Below are 21239 nucleotides of genomic sequence, written 5' to 3'. Positions count from 1 at the left end.
GATCAGATGGGTTTCGCTTATACCAGTATATACTGTATTTTATAGTCTATAGCATTTTTGGACAGACATTAATTTAACCTACTTTCATCCCCCAATTGATCGATTTGCAAATTTTGTAATAAAGTTTAATGTAAGCGATTGATTCTAAGCTAACCACTGGACCAATTTTGTAGTTTGTCTTATAAAGCTGAGGCTGGATTTAAATAGCTTTTGTTTTGTAAATGAGTTCTTCAAAGTAACAGTAGGTGACCATTTGTCTCACTGTTTTCCCTCCAATTTCCCACTGACACTGTTAAGTTTCCCTCCTGTTTTCCAATATATTCAATATAAAACAGGGATAGAAAGAACACCAGGATTGTTTTTTGGCTTTACACAGTGGCACATTTATTAATAAAACAGAAGACATACACACATATAAAACAACGAAAAATGAAAAAATAACACAAGAGGTAGAAGAGAGGGGGAAGGTTTTTTAAGCTCACTCCCTGCCAAAAGCAGCACTGAAATTGATTGAATAAATTGCTGCTTTGGTCACAGTGCTCAGTGCTTCATAAATGCTCTCCAAACAGGCAGCTCACTGATCCAGCATCAGAGAAAACGCAATTTACCCCCCCAGAAAGCTTTCAACCGCCTTAGCATGCTGAGTTTCTTACAGTTTTTCCCAACCTCTTTGCGCTTGATGGCAGCAGAAACAGCAGAGTCGAACACGTCTTTGAGGTTGTGCTGCGTCAGAGCTGAACACTCCAGGTAGTCACTGGCTCTGATCCGGCGGGCCAGCCTTCTAGCCTGGCTTTCGGTCACCGGTTTGGTGCCGCGTTGGGCCAGGAGAATCAGAATGTCGACATTTTGGCAAAGGTCAGACTGGGTCCCAACAAGGATGATCGGAGCAGTCCGGTTCCCGCCTCGGATCTGCAGGATCCACTTGGACGCAATGTTCTGGAAGGAGACGGGGTTGACCAGGCTGAAGCACAGGATGAAGACGTCCACGTGGGCATAACACAGAGAACGAAGATGTCCAAACTCCTCCTGCAACACCAAACAAAAACAAAACTGAGAGGGAAAAGGTCTGGAGCGGGAAACCCTGAAGTGGTGTGAAATTCCTACCTGTCCTGCAGAGTCTATCAGCTTGATGCGAGTGGGAACTCCATTCACATGGACCAAACCTGGAAGTCAAGCAGAAACAACCTTCACTGCTGAGTCAAGCCTCCGGTAGCTTAACAGGAACTTTGTCTCTCACCAGTGAAAACGTCAAAAGCCGTTTGTCTGTAGTCGCTGTTGTAGCCATTAAAGATGTAGCTGATGACCATGCTGGTCTTCCCCACGGCTCCATCGCCCACCAGCATGCAGCTCAGCTCTTCCCTCTGTCTGCCAGTCTTGTCACGTCTCTGACAGGCCTGTGCCATCTTAATCATCTATGCATTTAATGAAACTCCTCCATTATCTCTGCCGCTGCAAAACCCAAGCTGGAGTGGGGCTTTACTGTAACAGATCTCCTGTCCGCCCCCGTGGAACCCCATGTGGTGCCAATAAAGGCGAGAAGACACCTCGATTTAAAAGAACAAAAGCGGCCAATCAGAGAAGAGCTGTCCCCAGACTGCGACGGCTACTTCCGTTTGATGCAGATTTAGATGGAGGGATGGAAGGCAGGCCGCTCCCCGAGTCCTGCCATCCCACTCATTCAGGACTGTATATTTAAATTTACTGTATATTTTCACGATTTCATAGAAATGTCGATATATTTACTCATCGAGGAGACCCGGCAACACTGTGGGTTTTTATTTAAATAAATGCATTACAATCCTATTAAATTACAGGTATTTAACCACTTTAAATAATAATTTCATCGTTCTCCTCTCTAGTGGTGACTGTGGGTGTAATGCCGTTATTAGACTGAATGTGGCGCTGTTGCTCCAGAATTATCCTTGAGAATTCCTTAAACTGTTGTTCTTCAAGATGTTCTGTTGCTGGGACAGCTTGTCCTGTAAATGATTGAGCAATGAGACACGGAGTCGCTGTTTTTGTTTTTAAGAGGGATCTCATTTCATTATCTTTAACCACAGATATTAATAATAATCTAAAACCAGACCTAAAGGGAGCCCTCTTCTCACACATTAAAAGGGCAAAGGCCACAGCTGAGAGGGCATTGCTACATCCGTCCGTCGCTGCAGTTTATGGCAGAAACTTCATGCAGGCTTCATCCTGTCGTTTTCAGGGTGACCCGGTTCATTCAGAAAGGTCCCGCCGTTCCTCCAGCACGCTGAAAATCACCATGACTGTCGAGAGAGTGCATTCATCTCAGCACACTGTGGACAAAGACTCTGCCATGTGTTTCTCTTTAAGGATGGAATGACCTCTTCATAAGCTGCAGCAGACCCTTTATTGTTTCTTCAACATCAAAAGACACCAAAATACCAAAGATCCCCAAAATAGCAGGAGCCTTGGAACAGCTGAACAGCTGTAAGGTTTTCTGCTTTGAGGACAGGATGAGCGCAGGTGACAGGTCTTATGATGAAGGCCGCAAACAGTCGTCACACAGCTATTCTAATTTCCTTGCATCTGACCCCTGACCTGTTGCAGAGTGCTCGGGGGTTGTGCTTAAAAATAGCAATAATTATCAAGATGCAATCTACAAATGTTCCTTCGGTTTTAGGCTGTGTGGCCCAGGAACAGTGCAGGGTGAGCTGGGAGGTCCAGTATTTAAGACCAGGGAATTGTCGGGAGGCTGAAAAACTGCTTTAAACAGCGTTGTTCCTTATTTGTGTGAGCCTGCAGGAAACTCTGGGAGCATTGTGTTGTAAGGTCTCTGGTTCCTGTTTGTCGTGGTTTCTCACTCGTTCTCTTGTACCTTTCTCTCCCCCCTTTTCCCACCACCTGCAATGTGGGTGACAGAGTTTATTCCCTCTGGTAAAAGGACAACATCTGGTCACACACACACACACACCACACACACACACACACACACACACACACACACACACACACACACACACACACACACACACACACACATGTGCTGCAGCCCTGGCAGCTGTGTGTTACAATGCTGTTCCTTAATCCAAGGTAAATGTCAAACACAGGAAAAGGTTTTTAAATATCTACATTTCCAAAGACTGCCTTTCCTGCAATGGCCACTTTTATCACCACAGGCTTGGACGCAGGTGCTTGCACGGATTGCGCAACCCATCACAGCAGACAGGACTGAAGACTGGCCCCCGCTACGCTCGACGGTGTATTATTAGATACCAAAATGCTTCGTGTTTGCATTCTGTTCAAAAATGCCCCTGACATAGATTTATTGGGGTAATCTGCTTAGTCAGGGTCTCAGCATTGTCCAGCTTAAAGTGAGCCCCCAGTATGCTCAGGAGAACACATCAAACATCACGCCTGCTGACTGTCTGACGCCTCCGTTTATGCAGATGGGGGAAATCGATCTGATACCCATCGTGCCGCCGTCACTGTTGCGGTGATTCCTGAAAACGTTGTGGGTCTTACTTCCTTGCAGCAACAATAGAGAACCCTGCCAGATATGTGTTAAAAGATTATGTTCCACGCTATAAGCCAGAGATAAGCTTTACACGCTGTAGATGGGCCAGAAAACAAGTGGCTGACACGGAAATGAAGTGATAAACAAACCATTTGCATAACATTTTCTGCATAATGTCCCTTTAAGCAGAGGCTTTTAAATGGTAGGGATTAGAGGAGGGTGGGGGCTCCCATCAATCTGAGACCCCCGCACCACTCAGGACATAATCAAAACACTCTATCCCTCTCGTTCTTCACTCCAAGGTGTGACTTGAGGGTCACACAGGGGTCACACGTTTCACGCATATTCTCAGCATAATCTGTGTGTTCCTGCCTGCAGTCATACATCAAAGACAAAGATCTTGCTTTCATTCAATTCCAAACACAGATCTAGGTGGATTAAATGGTTCCGCGTGCATGGATGACTTGCAGTATTTGAGGCACAATGTCAAAATTATTACTGCTTTTTGTTGCACATCAGTAATTAAGCTCAATAAACCAGTGGGAGATGGAAAAGCAGCTAACTATGTAGCAAGTAAGCATGCTAATATTTACTTATAAGTGTCAAACAAAAGCCCAAAGGGATTGGTCAAATGTGTCTCCTATCACTTTCAGAGCAGGTCCAGACTGAATTCTCATCACAAATCGGTTTTTTAATCCCTAAAACCGTATCGACGGTGCATTTGGTTAAAAAGGACTATGTGAGGACACCGTCCCAACCAAACAAAGCGCCTTCCTCACATTCTTGGTCGAGGCGCTAAATTGTTCGTGGGAATTCGCCCAGACCTTCACAGCCGATTCTGGTTGTTCACATTCCTGATTTGAAGCCAGTAATTGCAGGAAAGCATAAACGATGTCTGGACACTTTCTGTGAATCAGGATGTATGCGCGCTGCATATCTTTGTTGGATCAGCACATTTGAAGTTAATCTGAATTAATATGATAACCTTGTATCATTTGGATGTGAACCAGCTTAGCATAAGTCAGTATGTCCCAATTTTAAGTAAAGCCTAAGTGTTTTTGGGCTTTTGTCGGTCGGCGAGCATCCCCATCTAGTTGCTCTTGCTCCATTAAACCCTGGCAGGGGTCCAGGACCAGTGGGCTAATCCCACTTTACCCCCTGAGACCATCTCAGGGTGTCCTCTGTGTCCCGGGCGGGTCCGTAGCTGCGCTCTGTGGGGCTTCAGTTGATCTGCTGGCTGAATCAGATCATGGGAACGCAATTAAATAATAAATGACATGATCTAATGCACATGACCAATCATCCGCTGACAGGGAAAGGAAAAAAACACAACAGATCCCCACAAGGTTTGAATAATTAAAAGAGCAAGGTTGTAAAATAGAAAAGTGAAATTGAAAAGTGTGCAACATTTTTTGCAGATATAAGGTACAATATGAAGGTTTTCTCATTCCTTTAACTTTATCTAAAAAGAAAAAGCCCCATCATGGAAATACAAATGAAATAAAATGGCCTTATTTCAAAAAGCACACCTGTGCTGTTTTTTTCCTGCCCCTATTGTGTATTTTCTGTATGTCGTACAGAGATTTGTCATCCTGGCGTGATTCACGGCTTGATTATTGCGACAGGATTTCGGGTGGTGGAAAAGTTTTATTTGCAGCTCGGCATCGTTTCGCTTGAGATCCAGTGTTAGCCTGTGACTTTGAAAACATTTGGAGTCACACCTAAAGGGAGACATCAGTCTGTCACTGTGAAGATGGCAATGCGTCAACAACGCGCTGCTTGAACGCCACCCGCCACCATTTCAACTGCTCTTTAAGGTGTGGTTTAATTTCCCTACTCAATGCCATTAATATGTCAAGAGCGTGACACACGTCTGAAATTCTCCCAGGCAGCTTCAACGTGTTCAGATGTGAAGCCATTGCAGAAACTCCAACTCCAACTTATGTCACAACACTGAGTAAAAGTCATTATATTAATTATATTAGCGCTATCAGCTCTGCACTCACAGGAAGAGGAAGATGATCTTTGTAAAGTTGACTGTTGATGCCTGAAGGCTGCTGCAATGTTTGATTTCAATACTCGGCAGTGAGCGAGTAGACAGAATAACAAAAGGCAATTTGGCTTTATTTATTCCGGATAAAAGAGGCCCAGAAAGGTAAGAGCGGGCATCGATATTGCAGCCCAAAGTCCCTGACAATGACTCTGCAGCTGCGTGATTGTGCATTGTGACGGTCGCGCTGCGAGGTGGCATTGATGCAGGACCTCTGCGAGTGGGTGGGAAACAGAGCTGCCTTTCCGGCTCTCCGAGAGAAAACACTCCAGAGAAAAATGGCAGGAAGCCTCCAGGGCCTTTTGATTCAGGCCACGATGGCATCGGCATAATAGTGGAAACAGTCAGGGCCGCTGTTAGAAGTAAGGCTGGAGACACACATCTCCACTATCATTTACTGATCTGTGCTGCCGGCCTTCTGGAATCTGAAACCGGATTTTACTTTAAACATTTGTCATCACAAAATGCTGATATAGATGACATGATCTGATTTGCCTTGATGTAACAATAGAGTTGCATTTGCTTCAGGTGAAGCACAACCTTAATGCACCTGTTGTGCACAAAACTGGTTCTGTCTACATACATCAGGTCTCATTATAGATTATTTTTCTCGTTTCATCCTTTTTTAAACTTTAACCCAGTTTCAAAATTGTGTCAAACCTCAGAACAGGTTTGAAAAAAACAGCAACATGGAAGAGATGCAAAATGCCTTGTTTCCACTCAGTGGAAAACCCCAAATGCACCATCAGATGTCACGTGCATGAAATAACATTTCAAAAGATGTATTAAGAGCCAGGAGTGCAGAAACCCCAGAGAGATTCCTCTTGGTTAAACTTGACTCAGCTTCCAGTCTGAGGGGATTAAAGGATTCTGTGTGTCTTTAAAGAAACGAAACAGTTTTGCCTCAGTAAACTGATGACTGATGGAGGAATGCTGCGTAATTTTACAAGATGAGCAATAATCCCACTTCCACATCCACAATATGTGTAGAGTTAATGTAGGAAGGGCCCAGGGGCTGATGTCTGTGTGTTAATGGCTAAAATAGCCATTGGGTATTTTAATGGATGGACCTTGTCACCATGGGTCTCCCACCCTGGTGACCACTGACAGGAAACAAGGGTTGAGTCAACCCTCGGCCAGACGACCTCCAGGGTGGCCGCCCTATAATGTCTGGACTCCATTCTCTTCGACACGCGCTCCATCTGACCTTTGGCCCTCCCCCGAGTTGGCTGAGGTCAGCGATCGGGGGTTCAGATTAGGTGCACATTAGCATGCAGGTGGAGTCGCTGATGTTTGCACGAATCAGAGTTTGGGCACATAGAACACTCAGGTAAGTGGTAGGAAAAATGTGTTTCAATGGGACGGGAGTGTACAATCGTCACTGTGTTTATCAGAATGGGTGTGTGCTCAGAACATGAGGACAGACTGAGGAGGAGACCTGAGGTCACGTATTATTTTCACAACACACAAACACACACGTACAGAGAGACAAAGCTCTTCAGTGTCCTCCAACCTGATGGTTGCATTTCCGTGGACCTCTAAGGAGCCGTAACTCTGTAATGGAGGCGCGTTCATTGATTCACTTGTCTTTGCCATTGTGTCTGTAATAAATGTCACTCTAGTGAGCAGTAAATCATTGTGCAGCATCACATTAATATTTAAAAGCGCACATTTCCATAAGGCTGCTACACCTTTTGCAGAGCAGCAGTCTCTTTGCTTAAGTTTGCGAGGAAGTCGCCAGCTCAGCCTCTTTAATCTCGATGTACCAGTTTCAGTGCAAACAAAATTTCCATGATCTCTGATCCCGGTGTTCCCCTGTTCCACATGTTAGTGGTGTAACAACACTGGCAGTTTTTTTTTCTGTGTCTTCGCATGTGAAACAGCCTCTCTTGTGATCTGGCACGGAATAGCTAAAATTAATTCTGTTATCTAATCCGGAGACTTTCTGACTCTGTACATGTTCTGGACATGTGAGCTCCGGGTTCACTCTACGCCCCACCATTTGTGCAAACCTTTGACCCAGTTTTCGGTTACATTCGAGGAAAACACTTCAGCAGCCCACAGAAATGTGTGGCTGATGCCGCCCAGAGTTGGATGAAACCGGTTTCAAATATCTAACCAGCTTCATGCACATGTTATAGCAGTCGAAGCTCAGCAGGAGCAAGAAAAACAACAGTCCGTCCAGCCCACAGCTAAGCATATACTGTATATTCTCTAGCTTTAGCCTAGTTGCCAGTTCAAACAGTGCCAGCAGCAGAGAACATACCCCCAAAGAGTTCTAATCTGTGGAATTCATCCTGACCTGCGGGATTTAGTATCTCAGAAAGTTTTTGTACCAACAACAACGTTTGTTTTTCATTGGAAATGTGATTTTTTGCGTGTATTGGATGCATTTTAAAGGGACGTGAATGATCCAAGCGTGATCCGGACAGCTGTAGCAGCGTCCTCTGCACCGTCTGCATGCCTGAATGAAAATACATTCCTCAGACACGTGATGTGGGACTGTGGGGACAGGGGTGGGTTGTGCAGTTAAGCGTTCTCCACATGAACGTGTAGGAGTTATATTCATCACGTATATTAAACTATGAAGAGAGTGTACCACAAACATGTGTTTTTATTGAAAAATAGAACAAAAACAATCTTCAATCTGAGCCCATCTACCATCCCGTCATCCATTTATACATTATCAGTCCATCCATCCATCCTGTGGCCAGCCTCAGTTTGGTGCAGGCTGAGAAAAGTCCAGACAGGTCGGCAGTTGATCGCAGAGCTTGATGATGCCCAGAACGGTGGCCTCGATGGAGAAGAGGTGCTCGTCTTCCACCTCGGGACAGCAGAGCCTCATGAACTCTGCCAGACGCACAAGGTACTCGATATTGTGGCCCGAGCTGCCCCTACAGGTGGTGATCTGGTTGGCAATGTCCGTATCCGAGGCCGGGCCCAGGTACATGGGGTTGTCAGAGGTCGCAATGTAGACCAGGGCCAAAAGAGGCTCCTGGTCCTTCTCTTTGGGGAAGAACTGAAGCTTCGTTATGATGTATCCTCCCAGCAAAACCTCTCTGGTGTGCAAGTATTGGAGGGAGCCTTCAATTTCAGAGCTAGATACCTCATATGCCACTCCCCATGTGCAGGCCTGCAGGAAAACAAATGGATGACAGATATGAGGCTAGAGCCAGAATTCCATTTGGACTGTAAAATTAGTAAAGTTTGCTTTCCATTCCAAGAAGCAAATTATAGGTCAATAAAAACACAAGATGTCACCTGAAGCAGAGTTAATAGTTATTTATCTTATATCCTGCCAGTGAAATAAATATGGTGGATTTAATGGAAAACTTTAACCATGTCATAATTGGACAAATGCTATGTAGGAGTTATTAGCAATTGTCAGACTGTGACAAGTTACAAATTGTCTTTTATTTTAAGTAATTATCGAATAATAATATAATATGGTATAAAAATATATTTCTGGTTGATTTATTTAGATCTATTTTTAATCACAAAGGCTGTAAAAACAATCAGTGCCAAGGTGCCAACAGCTTTAACATCTGGTCTTGTAACAATAAAAAGACTATTTTCCTTGGATAATTATTTTAAAATGGCTCATCTGAAGCATTAAAACACCCCAGGAGTTTTTTTAAGATCAGGACTCTTACCTCTGGATCCTGCACCAATGTGGCCACTCTTCCAGGCTGAAAATAGAGAATAAGATGTCACGAGCCCATTCAAACACAAAAAAACGATTCAATCAGAATAATCTAGAAGCAGGGAATCCTTTGCTTTTACAAGCAGTTCTCACCTTGATCTTATCACCTCGATGGAACTCATCTCCATGCCAGAAGCGCCTCTTGTAACCTGTGATATGGCCCACTTTGCTCCTTTTGTATGCAAAACCAGGTTTCCACACCAAGGAGCCGTACCCAAATATCCACAAAGTTTCTTTTTCTTTCATACTGTCCTGAGGCTTAATGCCCATTTTGGTAATAAATAAATAAAAACCCACCACAAAATAAAAAAGTGACAGTGTGGTTTGTGTCAAAAAGCACTTCTCTTATATTTCCTCTGTAGCGTTGAGATTGCGCAATACATCCCAGCGGAGTCTCCCTACAGTTGCATGACGTTTAAAGTCCTGAATACAGACATAAACGGCTTAAAATGCTAAATGCACCTATAATGATACAAACCTGCTCGATAAATGTAAGTTATAACAGCAAAAATGGACCGATGTTGCGAGTGGAAGCTGCCCCTCCGCTCCTCTTCTGCGGGAACACGTGCATTTGTTGTTCAGATGGCGTCACAGACGGAGGCTTCGGACCAATCACGTGACAGGAGGGGCGGGACTTGCTGACAGTAAACCCATGAGGTGCGTGGCTGACTGTTTCTTTATATCAAAGCTGACGCACAATAAAAACAAGTTGTTGAGTTCTCTTTGGTTTGATGAATCATCTGAAATCTATGAGGACATTATTAACCAGTCCGAAACCGAAATGTTGCAACAGCATTAACCTTTTGTTTTTGTTTGTTAGTTTTTTTTCCCATTAAAGGAAAATTACTGTCAACAAGCCCCGTGGCAAGTGTACTCTCCAGCTTCTATTTTTCTTTTACTTTTTTCCCATTTTTAAAAAAGACAATTACGGCTTTGTACAGTCAGTGATAATCACAGTACCTACAAATAGCTGAGGCTCTGCTCTTAATCTCATTAGACGTCTGTGTTCTGCTGTTAAATGTCCCGCACCGATAAGCTTGGATGTTCTGTCACCTCTCTGTACACTACAAGTGATGATTTCTAAATTAAACTGGTAAAAACGCTTGGCCTTTAATTTTCTTTCCAAACCTACTGCCCCCAAGTGGCAGCAAGAAAAACAATCTTTGTCACAGGAAAAAATCATGTCTTAATGTGCTGGTAATCGTCAAAGGTGAACCGTGTTTTAAGCTGATTTTAAAGGGCAGCTGTTGTTCCCAGAGTCGACCCCTGCAGCCCCACTGGCTGAAGGGGCCACTGTTTCTGTGCTTAGGTGTTAGCAATAAAAGGCATATGCAGATTTTCTCCATGATACATGTAAGCATATGCCAAATGCCCGAGACCCTCTCAGCTCACTTCATCCCCCCCCCACAGTTGATAGGAGATTACAGACCATCAGAGATCACAATGAGAGATCCAGGATAAGTTGCAGTAGTGACCACAAAAACTCTTTATTGTCCACTTACAGATGTTTTCTCTTTTTAATATATATAAATATATATATATTTATGCTTTTGTTTAATTCCTTCCATTGCTGCCAATTCCAACTGTCCACTGAATGATTGCTAGCTCACAGATCTGATATCACACTGACACAGATGACACACAATCATAAAAAAAAGACAATCTATAGATAGGAAGCCACGAATTGGGGTTCTGGATGATTTCAATGTTTAAATTAGCTTCTCCTTTTGACCACATGTACACTCTGAGAGCAACAAACAGTGTACCAGATATGCATTCAATTTCTCTTTTTTAAGACAAAAGAAAAAGACGACAAAACACAGACATCACTTTAAAAATAAATTCACCTTTTCTGGGGATCGACTCGAAAACAGACGTTCATACTAATCTGAACATATAAATATACACTATATACAAAATAATCTTATAAAACAAAGACAGTGCTTCATATTTTTAAATTACTAATGAAATGCTAACCTTGCAAAAAAACATTATTGGTAATTTTCTCTGAAGGCGTCCTTGGTATGATAGTCACTTCATGTACTTCTTTGTCTTGATTTAAGGGCAAACTTGCATAAACATGCGCCATATTGTGTCTTTTGACCTTTGATCAGCTCCTTTCATTTGAAACAAAGGGGGGTCACGAAAAGGTTGGGCACAATTTTGTTTTAAACACATATATAAGGCTTTGTGATCTAGGCTGCATACATTCTTTATAGAAAAGGGATTCACAAAGTGGAAACCCTTAAACGTCCTTCAAAAATGAACCGTTTTCAGTAGTTTTGTCCCTTTTTGTGATTTTAGCACGAGGCTGATGTCGTTTGCATAGCACATTAGAGGCCACAGAAACGGAAAAGGCTGGCGATTCGTCGAACGCAGAGGAGAACATCAACACAGTCCTCTTCCCAGTGGCCAGAAAAGGAGCCTCCATCAGTCAGCCGTGCTCATCCCTTCCCACCGTCCGTTCGGTCTTTACATTCTCGTAGTTTTAGTCCATTCGAAAAGCACGAAGCCCCGTCCAGTTGTCAAGTTTTCAAGAGCAGCAACTTGCACATAAATAATCCCAGTCTCTCAACACTTGTAAACACTCCACTGGAAATCCAAAGTCGAATAATATACTCAGTTTGTTATACCTGAACAAAGAAAGAAAGGGAAGATCCATCATGCTTTGAAAACAAAGAAGTGTGTTTTGGGTTCAGTACCTGAACAGGAAAAACCTTCTTACCTCAGTTGCAATAATGCATTCGTTCTTCTCCTCTGCTATAACAAAGACAGACTGGTACATCGAGTCTCGGGGAGAACTTATTGTTGATATTCTACACTCTGGTCTTTGACTGTAGGGTGGAAAAACAGTGTGTCGTTATCAAACACGAAAACCAGAACAAAGCGTGTTTAACTCCAGCCAGCGCGCTCACCTGTACATTCTCGACAGATGCGTTTTATCTCTTAATTTTTCACAGTTTTCATCTTTGTCCAGAAAGGACAGCTCGTCCTTGTACCCTGTGGAGGCCTTATAATCCAGCTGGTAGTGGTTGATGTGCTTGTGATTCAACTTGTCGCCGGGACAGTCCTTCAAAGCAACCTTTTTATTGTTATTCTTGATCTCCAGGGTGGAGAGGAGGTTCTCTTTCTGAAAGTCACTCTTAGAGCAGTTGTTCATGGTCTCTGAGTCATGATCCGTCTTCCTCCGCTTCCTGACATGACATATTATTAATCCCGCCAGGCACAAAAGCACCAGAACAACCACCATGCCCACCCCCAAAATGATGGCGGCCATGTCCAGCTTGTCATTGGACCCATGGCCAACACTGGGGCTGGAGGTTGTGGGTGAAGGCACACTGCAAGTCTGGCACTGGGGGCCACTAAAATGTGGTGGGCAGATGCATGAAGGTTGACCTTTTGGTCCGGTAGTGCAGGTCCCACCGTTCAGGCAGGGTTGTGAGGCACAGATATCCGCCGGCTTGTCGCAGTGGCGTCCTGTGTAGCCCGGGGGACAGATGCAGGTGTAGTCGTTTATGCGGTCCTGGCAGGTGGAGCCATTTGCACAGGGGTCGCTGGCGCATTCGTTGATGTTGATCTCACAGCGTGGACCTGCAAACCCTGAGCGACAGCTGCACACCCGCTGGTTGCCGTGAACCACACAATGGCCACCTGTGCCAAAGAATAACAAGAATTACAGCAAATATCCTCTAGATATTTGTCACCATTCCACAGAAAGAGAAAATAAGTTATTACCATTAGTGCACTGCAGCGAGGTACATTTATCCACTTTCCTCTCACAGTTCAGGCCAGTGTAGCCTGCTGGACACTCGCACGTGTACGTATGGTCGTTTTCCGTCTCTCTGCATTTGCCACCATGGAAGCAGGGTGTGTCCGCGCAGGTTAGCTTCTTGTGCTCGCAGTGTGTTCCTTCAAAAGCTTGCGGGCACTCGCACGTATAGCCGTTCTCAGAGTCCTTCACGGGGGGGAAAAGACAGAGCATTTATCAAAAAGCTCCCTATCAGATGTTTTTGTTCAATCATATCCTGTTCGCAACTGCCCCGACGAACCCCATTATCCTTAGCTTGAATTCTATTTACACTCCGCTCTCTGTGAACTGGGTCATCTACTGACTTGACAATCGATAGCATCCTCCTGGAGCCGCAGATAGACCGCGGCAAAAACAAAAACAGGAAAGCCTGTGTTGTGGGAAAGGCGAGAGAGGGCCTTCCGGACTCACCAGACAGTGGCCTCCATTGCGACAGGGCTGGCTGTCACACTCCCTGACCTCCAAGTCACAGTTAACCCCGGTGAAGCCCGGCAGACAGGCACAGGTGTAGCTGCCTTGGCCCGTGTTCATACACGTGGCGCCGTTGGCGCAGGGTTTATGGTGTGTGCAGTAGTTCAGATCTGAGCACAAACAAGAAAAACCTTGATATGTACTTACAGCAGTGTCACGGCCTTTATAAACATTTCATTTTGGCAGCACTGCACACCTTGGTTACAGTAGATGCCTCCCCAGCCCTCCTTGCATATGCACTGCCACGGTTCATTACAGGTACCATGTTTACAGGATGGATGGAGTTTACACACATCACAAAAGAGACCTTGCCAGCCTTCTCTGCATCTGTTCACACAAAGGTGGTGAAAGGTTAATTTTTTACCTACAATTCAACAAGATGAAGCAGTGGGTCTGGGTAAATAAACTTTTTTTTTTTATTAAAAAAGAAAGAATAAATACACACTTGCATTCCCCAGGTAATGTGCAGTTCCCATTCCTTTCATTGCACCCTTCAAGACAGACAGCTGTGAAATAGAAAAAGAGATAATTATATAAAAATGATCAACTCTTTATTTACTCCAAACTTTAGCACTAAATTAAAGGGTGGATAGTGCATTATGATCGCAACTGATAGTTATTCAGAGACAAGTTCCTTCTTTTGTGGACCGGAAGTTGTCTACCGATGTTTACCTTGATCTTTGTGCCAATGTGGCTGCCAGTAAACTGTTCTTAATCTGATGCCTGTTCCTGGCATTCTGGCTCCATTGATGTTATAATTGTGTATCCAAATGTTTTGTTATAATATTGTTGCTTTGATATTGTTTCTATTGTGTGAGTTTTGGTTGTGATGTTTTGAGTCTTTTGTGTCAAACCTGCCTGAAATTTTGGTTTCCTGTGCATTTACAGGAATGCCCAGTGCACCGATGTTGATTACTCTGCATTGCCCCAATTCAATAAATGAATAAATCAAAATTAAACAGTTATAAAAACGCGGGCTCCCTGTGAGTGTGACGTCGATGTTAAAATGGTTTTATGGAGTTTAACGGCTGCTCACTGTGTAGCAGATGCTTGTTCTCTGGGAGAGAGCGAGGAAAAAAGCAGGACAGCTGCCCCATTGTTGTCAGCGGGCAGTTCGAACCCCGTTTGCAGCTGCTGCCCCGCGCGCCTCCAACAATAGCGACCGCAATTTACTGGCGCGAGGCGGACGATAATGCCGCGATTAACCTCGGCGCGCGCTGCTGGGCGACCACCGCCCTGGATTAAAGCCACGCGCGCCCGCAGAGAAAGTGCAACCGAGTCTTCTACCTGTCGTCGGATTTCACCTGAGCAACGGACGCAACGCCCACGCGCGATCGTGTAACAGGTAATTCTGACACGAGAGGGCAAACGCGACATGACGTCATCTGCCTCACTCTGCCGGATTCTATTTATTAATTAAAACAGGCATCAGTTTAGTCTACTAAAAGGTCAAAATTTTGGCCGCCTCAACTCAAGACTCAAAGCATTTTTAGGACGATTTAACAGAAATAAACACACAATATTTTATATTCCTTCGTCGACAATAGGACGAAGAGGACTGTGAGAAGACAATTCTGAGAGAAAAGTTCTTTTAAATAAACTTTTGAATAGCTTCAGAGTTATATATAATTACATTCAGATAAACTACATCTAATATCACTATGAAACTAATTTTAGAAAAAAATCACCCTTCTGACCCTTAACCATAAACAATAATGTGTATCCATATGGTGTCTTTACTCTTGCTTACGTTCTTGGCAGTATTCTCCCTTCCATCCCGGTAGACAGGCTATTTGCCCGCCAGGCTTGCAGGTGTAGTGGCCAAAATGGTCGTCTCTTGGAGTGCAAATTTTGGAACAAGTGTCCCCGTAGTAATTGTCATTGCAGATGAACCGGTATGAGTACCTTAGCTCCGTCTGCTTCCTGCTCTGGACATCCTGGGACCACTCATGCCCTATTCCCAACTGTTTTTGGATGGCAAAAGAACTAATCAAGAATTCAGGGTTGGTGGTATCTGTAGGGAAAAGAGAGAGAGAAATATTCTTACGACCTTGTGTTGTTTGATAAATGCTACAATTATTCCATTAAATGATTTGTGTGACAATACACAATGCATATAAATTTCCTTTTCCTTTCACACGCGGCCATTATGACCCTGTTATGAAGGACCCAACAAAAAAGGTGTAAAATCCAGGAAGGGGCTGTCATGGGACTTTTGGCAAGGCTTGGTGTTCTCACTCGAGCCTGTGCACTTTCCCATGCATGCCAAAAATAAAACAAGGGAAGCGCGATTGTGCTGGGGAGATGTGATTGTAAGGAATTGTCGTGTGACTTAAGGCATCATAACAAACAAGGAAACACGGGAAGCCGCATGCGTCTTGCAGCACGTTGACTGTGAGGGTAAACGGTGAAACGTTTTTAAATCAACGCCGCTGTGTGTGAAATGTGTCCCCCTAGCGGTAACGAGAATAGTGCGCGTCTGCTCACCTCCAGGTTGGTCCTCAGCAGGAGAGTACCAGGCGTCGATCAGCAAGGAGAAAGAGCCCTGTGGAGATAATTGAGCAAATAAACATAAAAAATAAAAATAATCTGTTGAAAGCGTTTTATCAAATCGCTTGGGATGGAGATGTTTTAACGTAGAAAACTGGTTTTAACGCGTCAACTCATGAATAAAAGGCGTTAAAACACTTTGACGAGCACATTTTCTTTCTTCGGACAGCAGAACAGGTGCTCTTACCGGCCAGGTGAAGCTGAGCGGCAGACGCAGCCTGGCGTCCTGCTGGATGGTGAATGAATCGGTGCCCAGAACTGGTGTGGTGACGTTGCCAAATATACAGTTTCCAGGAGACACCTCTGCCTGGAAGTTCTTCAAGCACACCGTGAAATAAGTCCTGCAGCCAGTCGCGCTGCAGTTGCCTCCATTCTCCAGCAGACCTTGAGTATTCTGAAACTCCTGCAGCTCTATCTCGAATACACCTGATCCCAGAACCTACGGAGAGACAAACAATGAGCCCAGCTCTTTATTTTGGCCTCCTAAAATAATCGTTTCACAACAGAATAAATAATACCTGAGTGAATATCGTCATGAGTATTGCAAAGACAGTGGTAAACCAAACGGCCATCCTTTAGAGTTTGATGTGCGTATCCTTAAAAAAAACGTGTTAGTCCGCCATCAAAAGCTCCTATTCCAAGAGGCGAAATCGGAATAATGACAAATAATGCGACGTGAATAAATATAATCCTTCTTCCAAATCCTGTGGGACAAGATCCAACTCCGAAATCCGTATCCAGAATAAAAAAGTTGATGGGAGACCGAGTTATCCAGTGCTGTGGTGGTTAGACAAATGTCATTAACGTCAATATCCACAAGTGAGTCTGTCTGCGGTCTTTCTGTTGTCCATCCATTGTGGCGGTCAGATGCTGTTTGAGACTGCTGTGCTGATGCGAGGCTCTTGTTGCCAACAGTGATGCGGGCATGTGGCGGAGCATCAGCGCATAGTGACTCCCAGTAAGGGATGTTTCTCCTCCCTCCCAGTTTATATATCCAGACGCGGCCAGAAGACACCGCCCACTACCATTTAATGCCTTCGACAAAACCTCGCTAAAAGATATACAGGGAAATGAATGATTCCGTTTCAATGATTCATTTGCAACATTATATATATTATGAAGGATAAATAATGGTTTTGTTGCAAGAAGCCTCTTTTTTTTATCGCTGACTGCGCGTCTTGACGCATCGGCGCGCTCCGAGCGTGTTATACGCCTGTGATCTACGGCTCTCTCCTGTTTCTTGTGTTTATTTTAGATGTAGATAAAGGCAGCTGGTAACTGCACAGCGGGGGAGATCGTTGATGTTTATAGCAAACACGTGGTGTCACTCATAGATCAGCCGGGAACTCGCGTTTTTAAATGGAGATCTGAAACCAGCCGGTTCGTGATATATTTTTCCTCTCGCAACCTTTGTAATCTTTATTAATGCTAAACACTGCTATAGTAAACTAGTTGTTTATTAAATTATTTAAGGAATGAAAAAACAAAGAATAAAGAAGTGGGCTCTATTTAACATCACAGCTTATAATAACAGCAATAAAAAAATGTTTCAAGAGTAGAAATCAAGAAGAAAAATGAACTCTTTTAGCTACTGAACAAACAAATTGAAATGTCATTTGTATTGGATGTAAACTCATGCTGGGCTCAGGCATTGTTGCCTTTATCACCGGTGCAGCAGGCCAACTTGTCTGGGAGGATTTACAGTGAGGGAACAGGAGTCAGGAACTGTTCCCTGGCCATGACAGTGCAGCGCCTGGACGGCTCTCCTGCCGAGATGACCTCAGCTCTGGGCCCACACCTTTGACTTATAGGTTTGAGGTTCCACTCTAGGGCAGAGACAATACACTATTGAGTCTGGAGCTGTGTGACTAAGAGGCCCGGACATCTCGCAGTGGCATGCGGCGTTCCCACCATTGATACAAATCCTGTGAAGGATCAATTCGGCCCTGCAGTGGTTTAACCCATGTGGTGCTGCTGCCTCGAAAAATAAAAACACTTCTCAGAGATCTTTCTGCTCTCACAACCAAATGTTCGAGTGTAGAACCTTATGCTGCCCCTGTCTTCCCTTCATACATGTCAAAACATCCATAGGCTTTAATATTTGATGGACTGTGGTTAAGGTTTCCCAACTGTGTCTCGGGTGACAGTTCGTTGTAAAGCTTTGGACTGTACCAACAACATGCCCACACAGGAGCGCCTCTCTGCTGATCCAACACTCAACTTGCCATCCTAATATTTCAAGATCAATCTCTGATTGGTGTGTGTGTGTACATAAAGTCTGGTCTGAAATAATAGGCAGTTTGAGCCCGATGGGTTATTTACTGAGGCCCTGCCAAACAATAATCTGAACGGGGCTCTTTTCTGCTGTGCTTCTTGTAGAATAAACACAGCCTTGGAAGCAGACAGCGGCTCACAGCAGCACCATCTCGACCGTGCACAGGCCTTCATTAGTCTTTGTGACAGTGTTTGGTAAAGTGCTGTATTTTGACTGGAAAATGAAAAGTGCCTCCTCACTCAGAATCATTAGGCAAGTTGCCACTTTGCTAAAATCGGACAGAGGCAGTTTTTGGTTCCCAGACAGACTAATGTCATTCCCAGCAAATCTTTTTTTAACAAAATGTAAGTGATCTTTGCAATATCAAAGCTTCATTAGCTTTATTTAGTTGGACAATGGGTCAGAACACACTCAAAATGTTGCACCAACATGCTGTTCATACTTGGGTATTTACAAAACACCCAAAGATTATTGTACCCACCAACAATGTAGCAGGGAGACAAGACATTCAATGAAATCACCCTCTTTTAAAGGCCAATTTGTGTTTACTGATAATCAGGACTGGGCAGCAAAATGAGTTTTAAAAACTGCTGACACACTTGAAAAGTCACCTGACAGAGTCCTGCACTTACAAATGAAAATCCTTTGAAGAAACATTTACATATTAAATCCTATTGTTCTTAGAGAGAGCCTGCCAGACCGCTTCTTTTCCTGTCGGCCTAATTTGGACCAGATCTATCTACACTTCTAATGGCATCAACAATCTGGGCCAGTGCAATAGGAAATTAGCTACAGCGCTAACAGATGGCTCCTTTTAGTCCCCGAATCTGCTGAACAGCGCAATTTAACACTTCTTTACAGGGCATTTGATTTCTACACCCCAATCTGTGCAGCCAATCAATGGAGCCTTTGATGAAGGATCCGGGGCATCTGAGCGTGTCGAGAAATCACCTGCTGCTGCAATTAAAAAAAAGCTGAGAAGGCCTTTTCTTTTGCTAACAGCAGCAAGCAGGAGACGCACAACAAATGCTTGAAATACTGTATCTATAGAACTGAAAATTCTAATTAACAGAACAAAGACCTTAAATTGCTTTGTTGCTAAGGGTTTTTACAAAAGCAGTACACAACTGATTTCTGTGTTGTGAACAGAGCATATAATTTCTTTAAAAAAAAAAAAAAATTATTACAAAAAGAAGTTAAAAAGAGTTAAAACCTGTAACCCTTCAGTTGACATTAGGCTGAAGCCAGAGACCCTGACATTATAGTTGGCTCTTAATAAGAGTCCCCGGGTGTTTTGGAACTTTCCAGCCACCCTCTTGCGCAGCTGTTGGCAAAACATGGCAATGTCAGCACTTCACCACCACTTCAACGCAACCAACAACACGCGCTGGCCGCTGACGCCGTGTCGTGATGCAGGCAGGTGCCACTACACCCCAGCCCGGCTGCCGGCAAAGACGTCTACAGGACGCTGGAAACATGACATCATCCACGTGCCCTGCGTAATTGAAGGCTCAGCCATACAGGTTGTGTGCGCAAATCAGGACAGCTGCCCACAACAGCTGCCCACGTGCCCATTATGCCGAGAGACAGCAGCACACACCTCGCCGGCCTTTAGTGTTCCGTTGAGGCCAACAGTGGAGACCCCCCTTTTGACACAGCGTCAGGACAAATGGGACCACATCTGCTGCTACTGCACGTCTCAAACTGAGTTGTTTCCAGAGTTGACAGATTAGAAATATCGATATCACTGCAGAGGAGACACTTTTCCTTCTTTGAATTTTGCAATGTTTGTATCGGGCATTTTAGTTCAAGCTAAGTTCAAGATTTAATCTAAATAAACACCAATCCAGGCTATAACCTCTGACATATGAAGCACAGGAAATAGCAGATTATCTCAGAGCGGCTCAGATTTACCTTCCATCTGGTCTCAGAATTTACATTGGACAACCAATCGTATAATGATAAACAAAGCATACATTAACATTTAACATTTCAGTGACTACTCTTCCAGCTAAGCCCCGCCCACAATACATTTGCAGTGTTGACTGACTGTATATGAGTCTTTTGCTTTTGCAACCATCCTGATTGCACTCCAAAATATGTGAAGGACGCTTTCGTGCAAGCCAAACACGTCATTTTGTACCCAAACAGCTCTTGAGTGATTACCAAGACCAATCGTGTGAGTGGAAGAAGCTACAGTAGCCCTGAGGAAATCCTCCTCCGCCGGAGTCAAAGCATCGCAAGACAAAACCTCACAGCAGGAAAAGGAAAAGGATAAATGGAGGAGAAGGAAGAACGTGCTGGTGTGAAGAGGGCTGTTAAAACCACTCCCGCAAGCCCACCGGGAAGAGCGGGAACAACCCTGAGGCTGGGACCCCAGTCAGCAGTTCACGCACGGCTCCAACACATGCGCAGGTGCTTCTTTATTAAACCCACAGACAGCCACCTGTGCCCCTGATTTGTATGAGCAGGAAAGTCCAAAGCATCTCCGCTTCATCTCAGTATTTCCCGGCTTTCCGAATCAGGGAACGTTTTCTCACGGAAAAGCCATCTACGACATTGAAAAGTTTGTGGGATTCGGGCCTCAGTGTCAACAAAGGGGAAGTACAACCCAATCAGCGAACACCATCAGCGTGATTAGCGGCCTGTAATTTCACCTTGGCATGCCTGGCTGTCAGAAGCTGTGATTAGGTGTGATAAGAGTCTGTGATTCTATCTTAATTATCCAGAGGCTTAATGATGCCTAATCAGTGTTTTATTCTTGACTTCCTGAGCAGGAGCACATGACCTTTACAGTAAACAACCCAAAATCAAACACTTTATCTATACAGACGGGTCTAAAAGTGCTCCTTACAGATCTGCCAGAAGGTTCTCCTCTTGTCTGTGTGCATGGTTTTC

The 21239-nt window shown here is 44.2% G+C and overlaps 3 protein-coding genes across 3 annotated transcripts; all 3 read right to left on the bottom strand.

Annotated features, from left to right (window-relative positions):
- Positions 1 to 355: 355 nt before the first annotated feature.
- On the bottom strand, positions 356 to 1566 carry LOC130540132 (rho-related GTP-binding protein RhoV-like). The gene is made up of 3 exons (XM_057059058.1): positions 1238 to 1566; positions 1105 to 1163; positions 356 to 1026 (listed from the first exon to the last, which is right to left on the bottom strand). The coding sequence occupies exons 1-3, from the start codon at positions 1410 to 1412 to the stop codon at positions 589 to 591; spliced, it is 672 nt and encodes a 223-aa protein (XP_056915038.1). The 5' UTR covers positions 1413 to 1566; the 3' UTR covers positions 356 to 588.
- Positions 1567 to 8123: 6557 nt separating this feature from the next.
- On the bottom strand, positions 8124 to 9824 carry LOC130540049 (glutathione-specific gamma-glutamylcyclotransferase 1-like). Its single transcript, XM_057058899.1, has 3 exons — positions 9331 to 9824; positions 9188 to 9223; positions 8124 to 8667 (listed from the first exon to the last, which is right to left on the bottom strand). Exons 1-3 carry the CDS (start codon positions 9505 to 9507, stop codon positions 8251 to 8253), a joined length of 630 nt encoding a protein of 209 aa, XP_056914879.1. The 5' UTR covers positions 9508 to 9824; the 3' UTR covers positions 8124 to 8250.
- Positions 9825 to 10695: 871 nt separating this feature from the next.
- On the bottom strand, positions 10696 to 17036 carry LOC130540281 (delta-like protein 4). Its single transcript, XM_057059324.1, has 11 exons — positions 16585 to 17036; positions 16254 to 16505; positions 16004 to 16061; positions 15267 to 15530; positions 13962 to 14022; positions 13713 to 13843; positions 13457 to 13626; positions 12973 to 13192; positions 12153 to 12888; positions 11963 to 12071; positions 10696 to 11870 (listed from the first exon to the last, which is right to left on the bottom strand). Exons 1-11 carry the CDS (start codon positions 16636 to 16638, stop codon positions 11865 to 11867), a joined length of 2061 nt encoding a protein of 686 aa, XP_056915304.1. The 5' UTR covers positions 16639 to 17036; the 3' UTR covers positions 10696 to 11864.
- Positions 17037 to 21239: the final 4203 nt, after the last annotated feature.

The sequence above is a fragment of the Takifugu flavidus genome, chromosome 16, assembly GCF_003711565.1.
Source record: "Takifugu flavidus isolate HTHZ2018 chromosome 16, ASM371156v2, whole genome shotgun sequence".
Classification (NCBI taxonomy): Eukaryota; Metazoa; Chordata; class Actinopteri; order Tetraodontiformes; family Tetraodontidae; genus Takifugu; species Takifugu flavidus.
The sequence above is the reverse complement of the archived record's forward strand: the minus strand, read 5'-3'. Positions and strand labels throughout refer to the sequence as shown.

What these genes read in the sequence shown, in the direction of transcription:
- LOC130540049 (XM_057058899.1), bottom strand. Translation starts at nt 9,507, where the DNA reads ATGGGCATTAAGCCTCAGGACAGTATGAAAGAAAAAGAAACTTTGTGG. An exon ending in ATCGAGGTGATAAGATCAAG is followed by an intron (nt 9,224 to 9,330) that starts GTGAGAACTGCT and finishes CTCTATTTTCAG; the next exon opens with CCTGGAAGAGTGGCCACATT. An exon ending in CATTGGTGCAGGATCCAGAG is followed by an intron (nt 8,668 to 9,187) that starts GTAAGAGTCCTG and finishes GTTTTCCTGCAG; the next exon opens with GCCTGCACATGGGGAGTGGC.
- LOC130540281 (XM_057059324.1), bottom strand. Translation starts at nt 16,638, where the DNA reads ATGGCCGTTTGGTTTACCACTGTCTTTGCAATACTCATGACGATATTC. An exon ending in TCATGACGATATTCACTCAG is followed by an intron (nt 16,506 to 16,584) that starts GTATTATTTATT and finishes GTCTCTCCGTAG; the next exon opens with GTTCTGGGATCAGGTGTATT. An exon ending in ACATTACCTGGGGAATGCAA is followed by an intron (nt 13,844 to 13,961) that starts GTGTGTATTTAT and finishes TTGTGTGAACAG; the next exon opens with ATGCAGAGAAGGCTGGCAAG.
- LOC130540132 (XM_057059058.1), bottom strand. Translation starts at nt 1,412, where the DNA reads ATGATTAAGATGGCACAGGCCTGTCAGAGACGTGACAAGACTGGCAGA. An exon ending in GGCTTTTGACGTTTTCACTG is followed by an intron (nt 1,164 to 1,237) that starts GTGAGAGACAAA and finishes CTTGACTTCCAG; the next exon opens with GTTTGGTCCATGTGAATGGA. An exon ending in TGATAGACTCTGCAGGACAG is followed by an intron (nt 1,027 to 1,104) that starts GTAGGAATTTCA and finishes TTGGTGTTGCAG; the next exon opens with GAGGAGTTTGGACATCTTCG.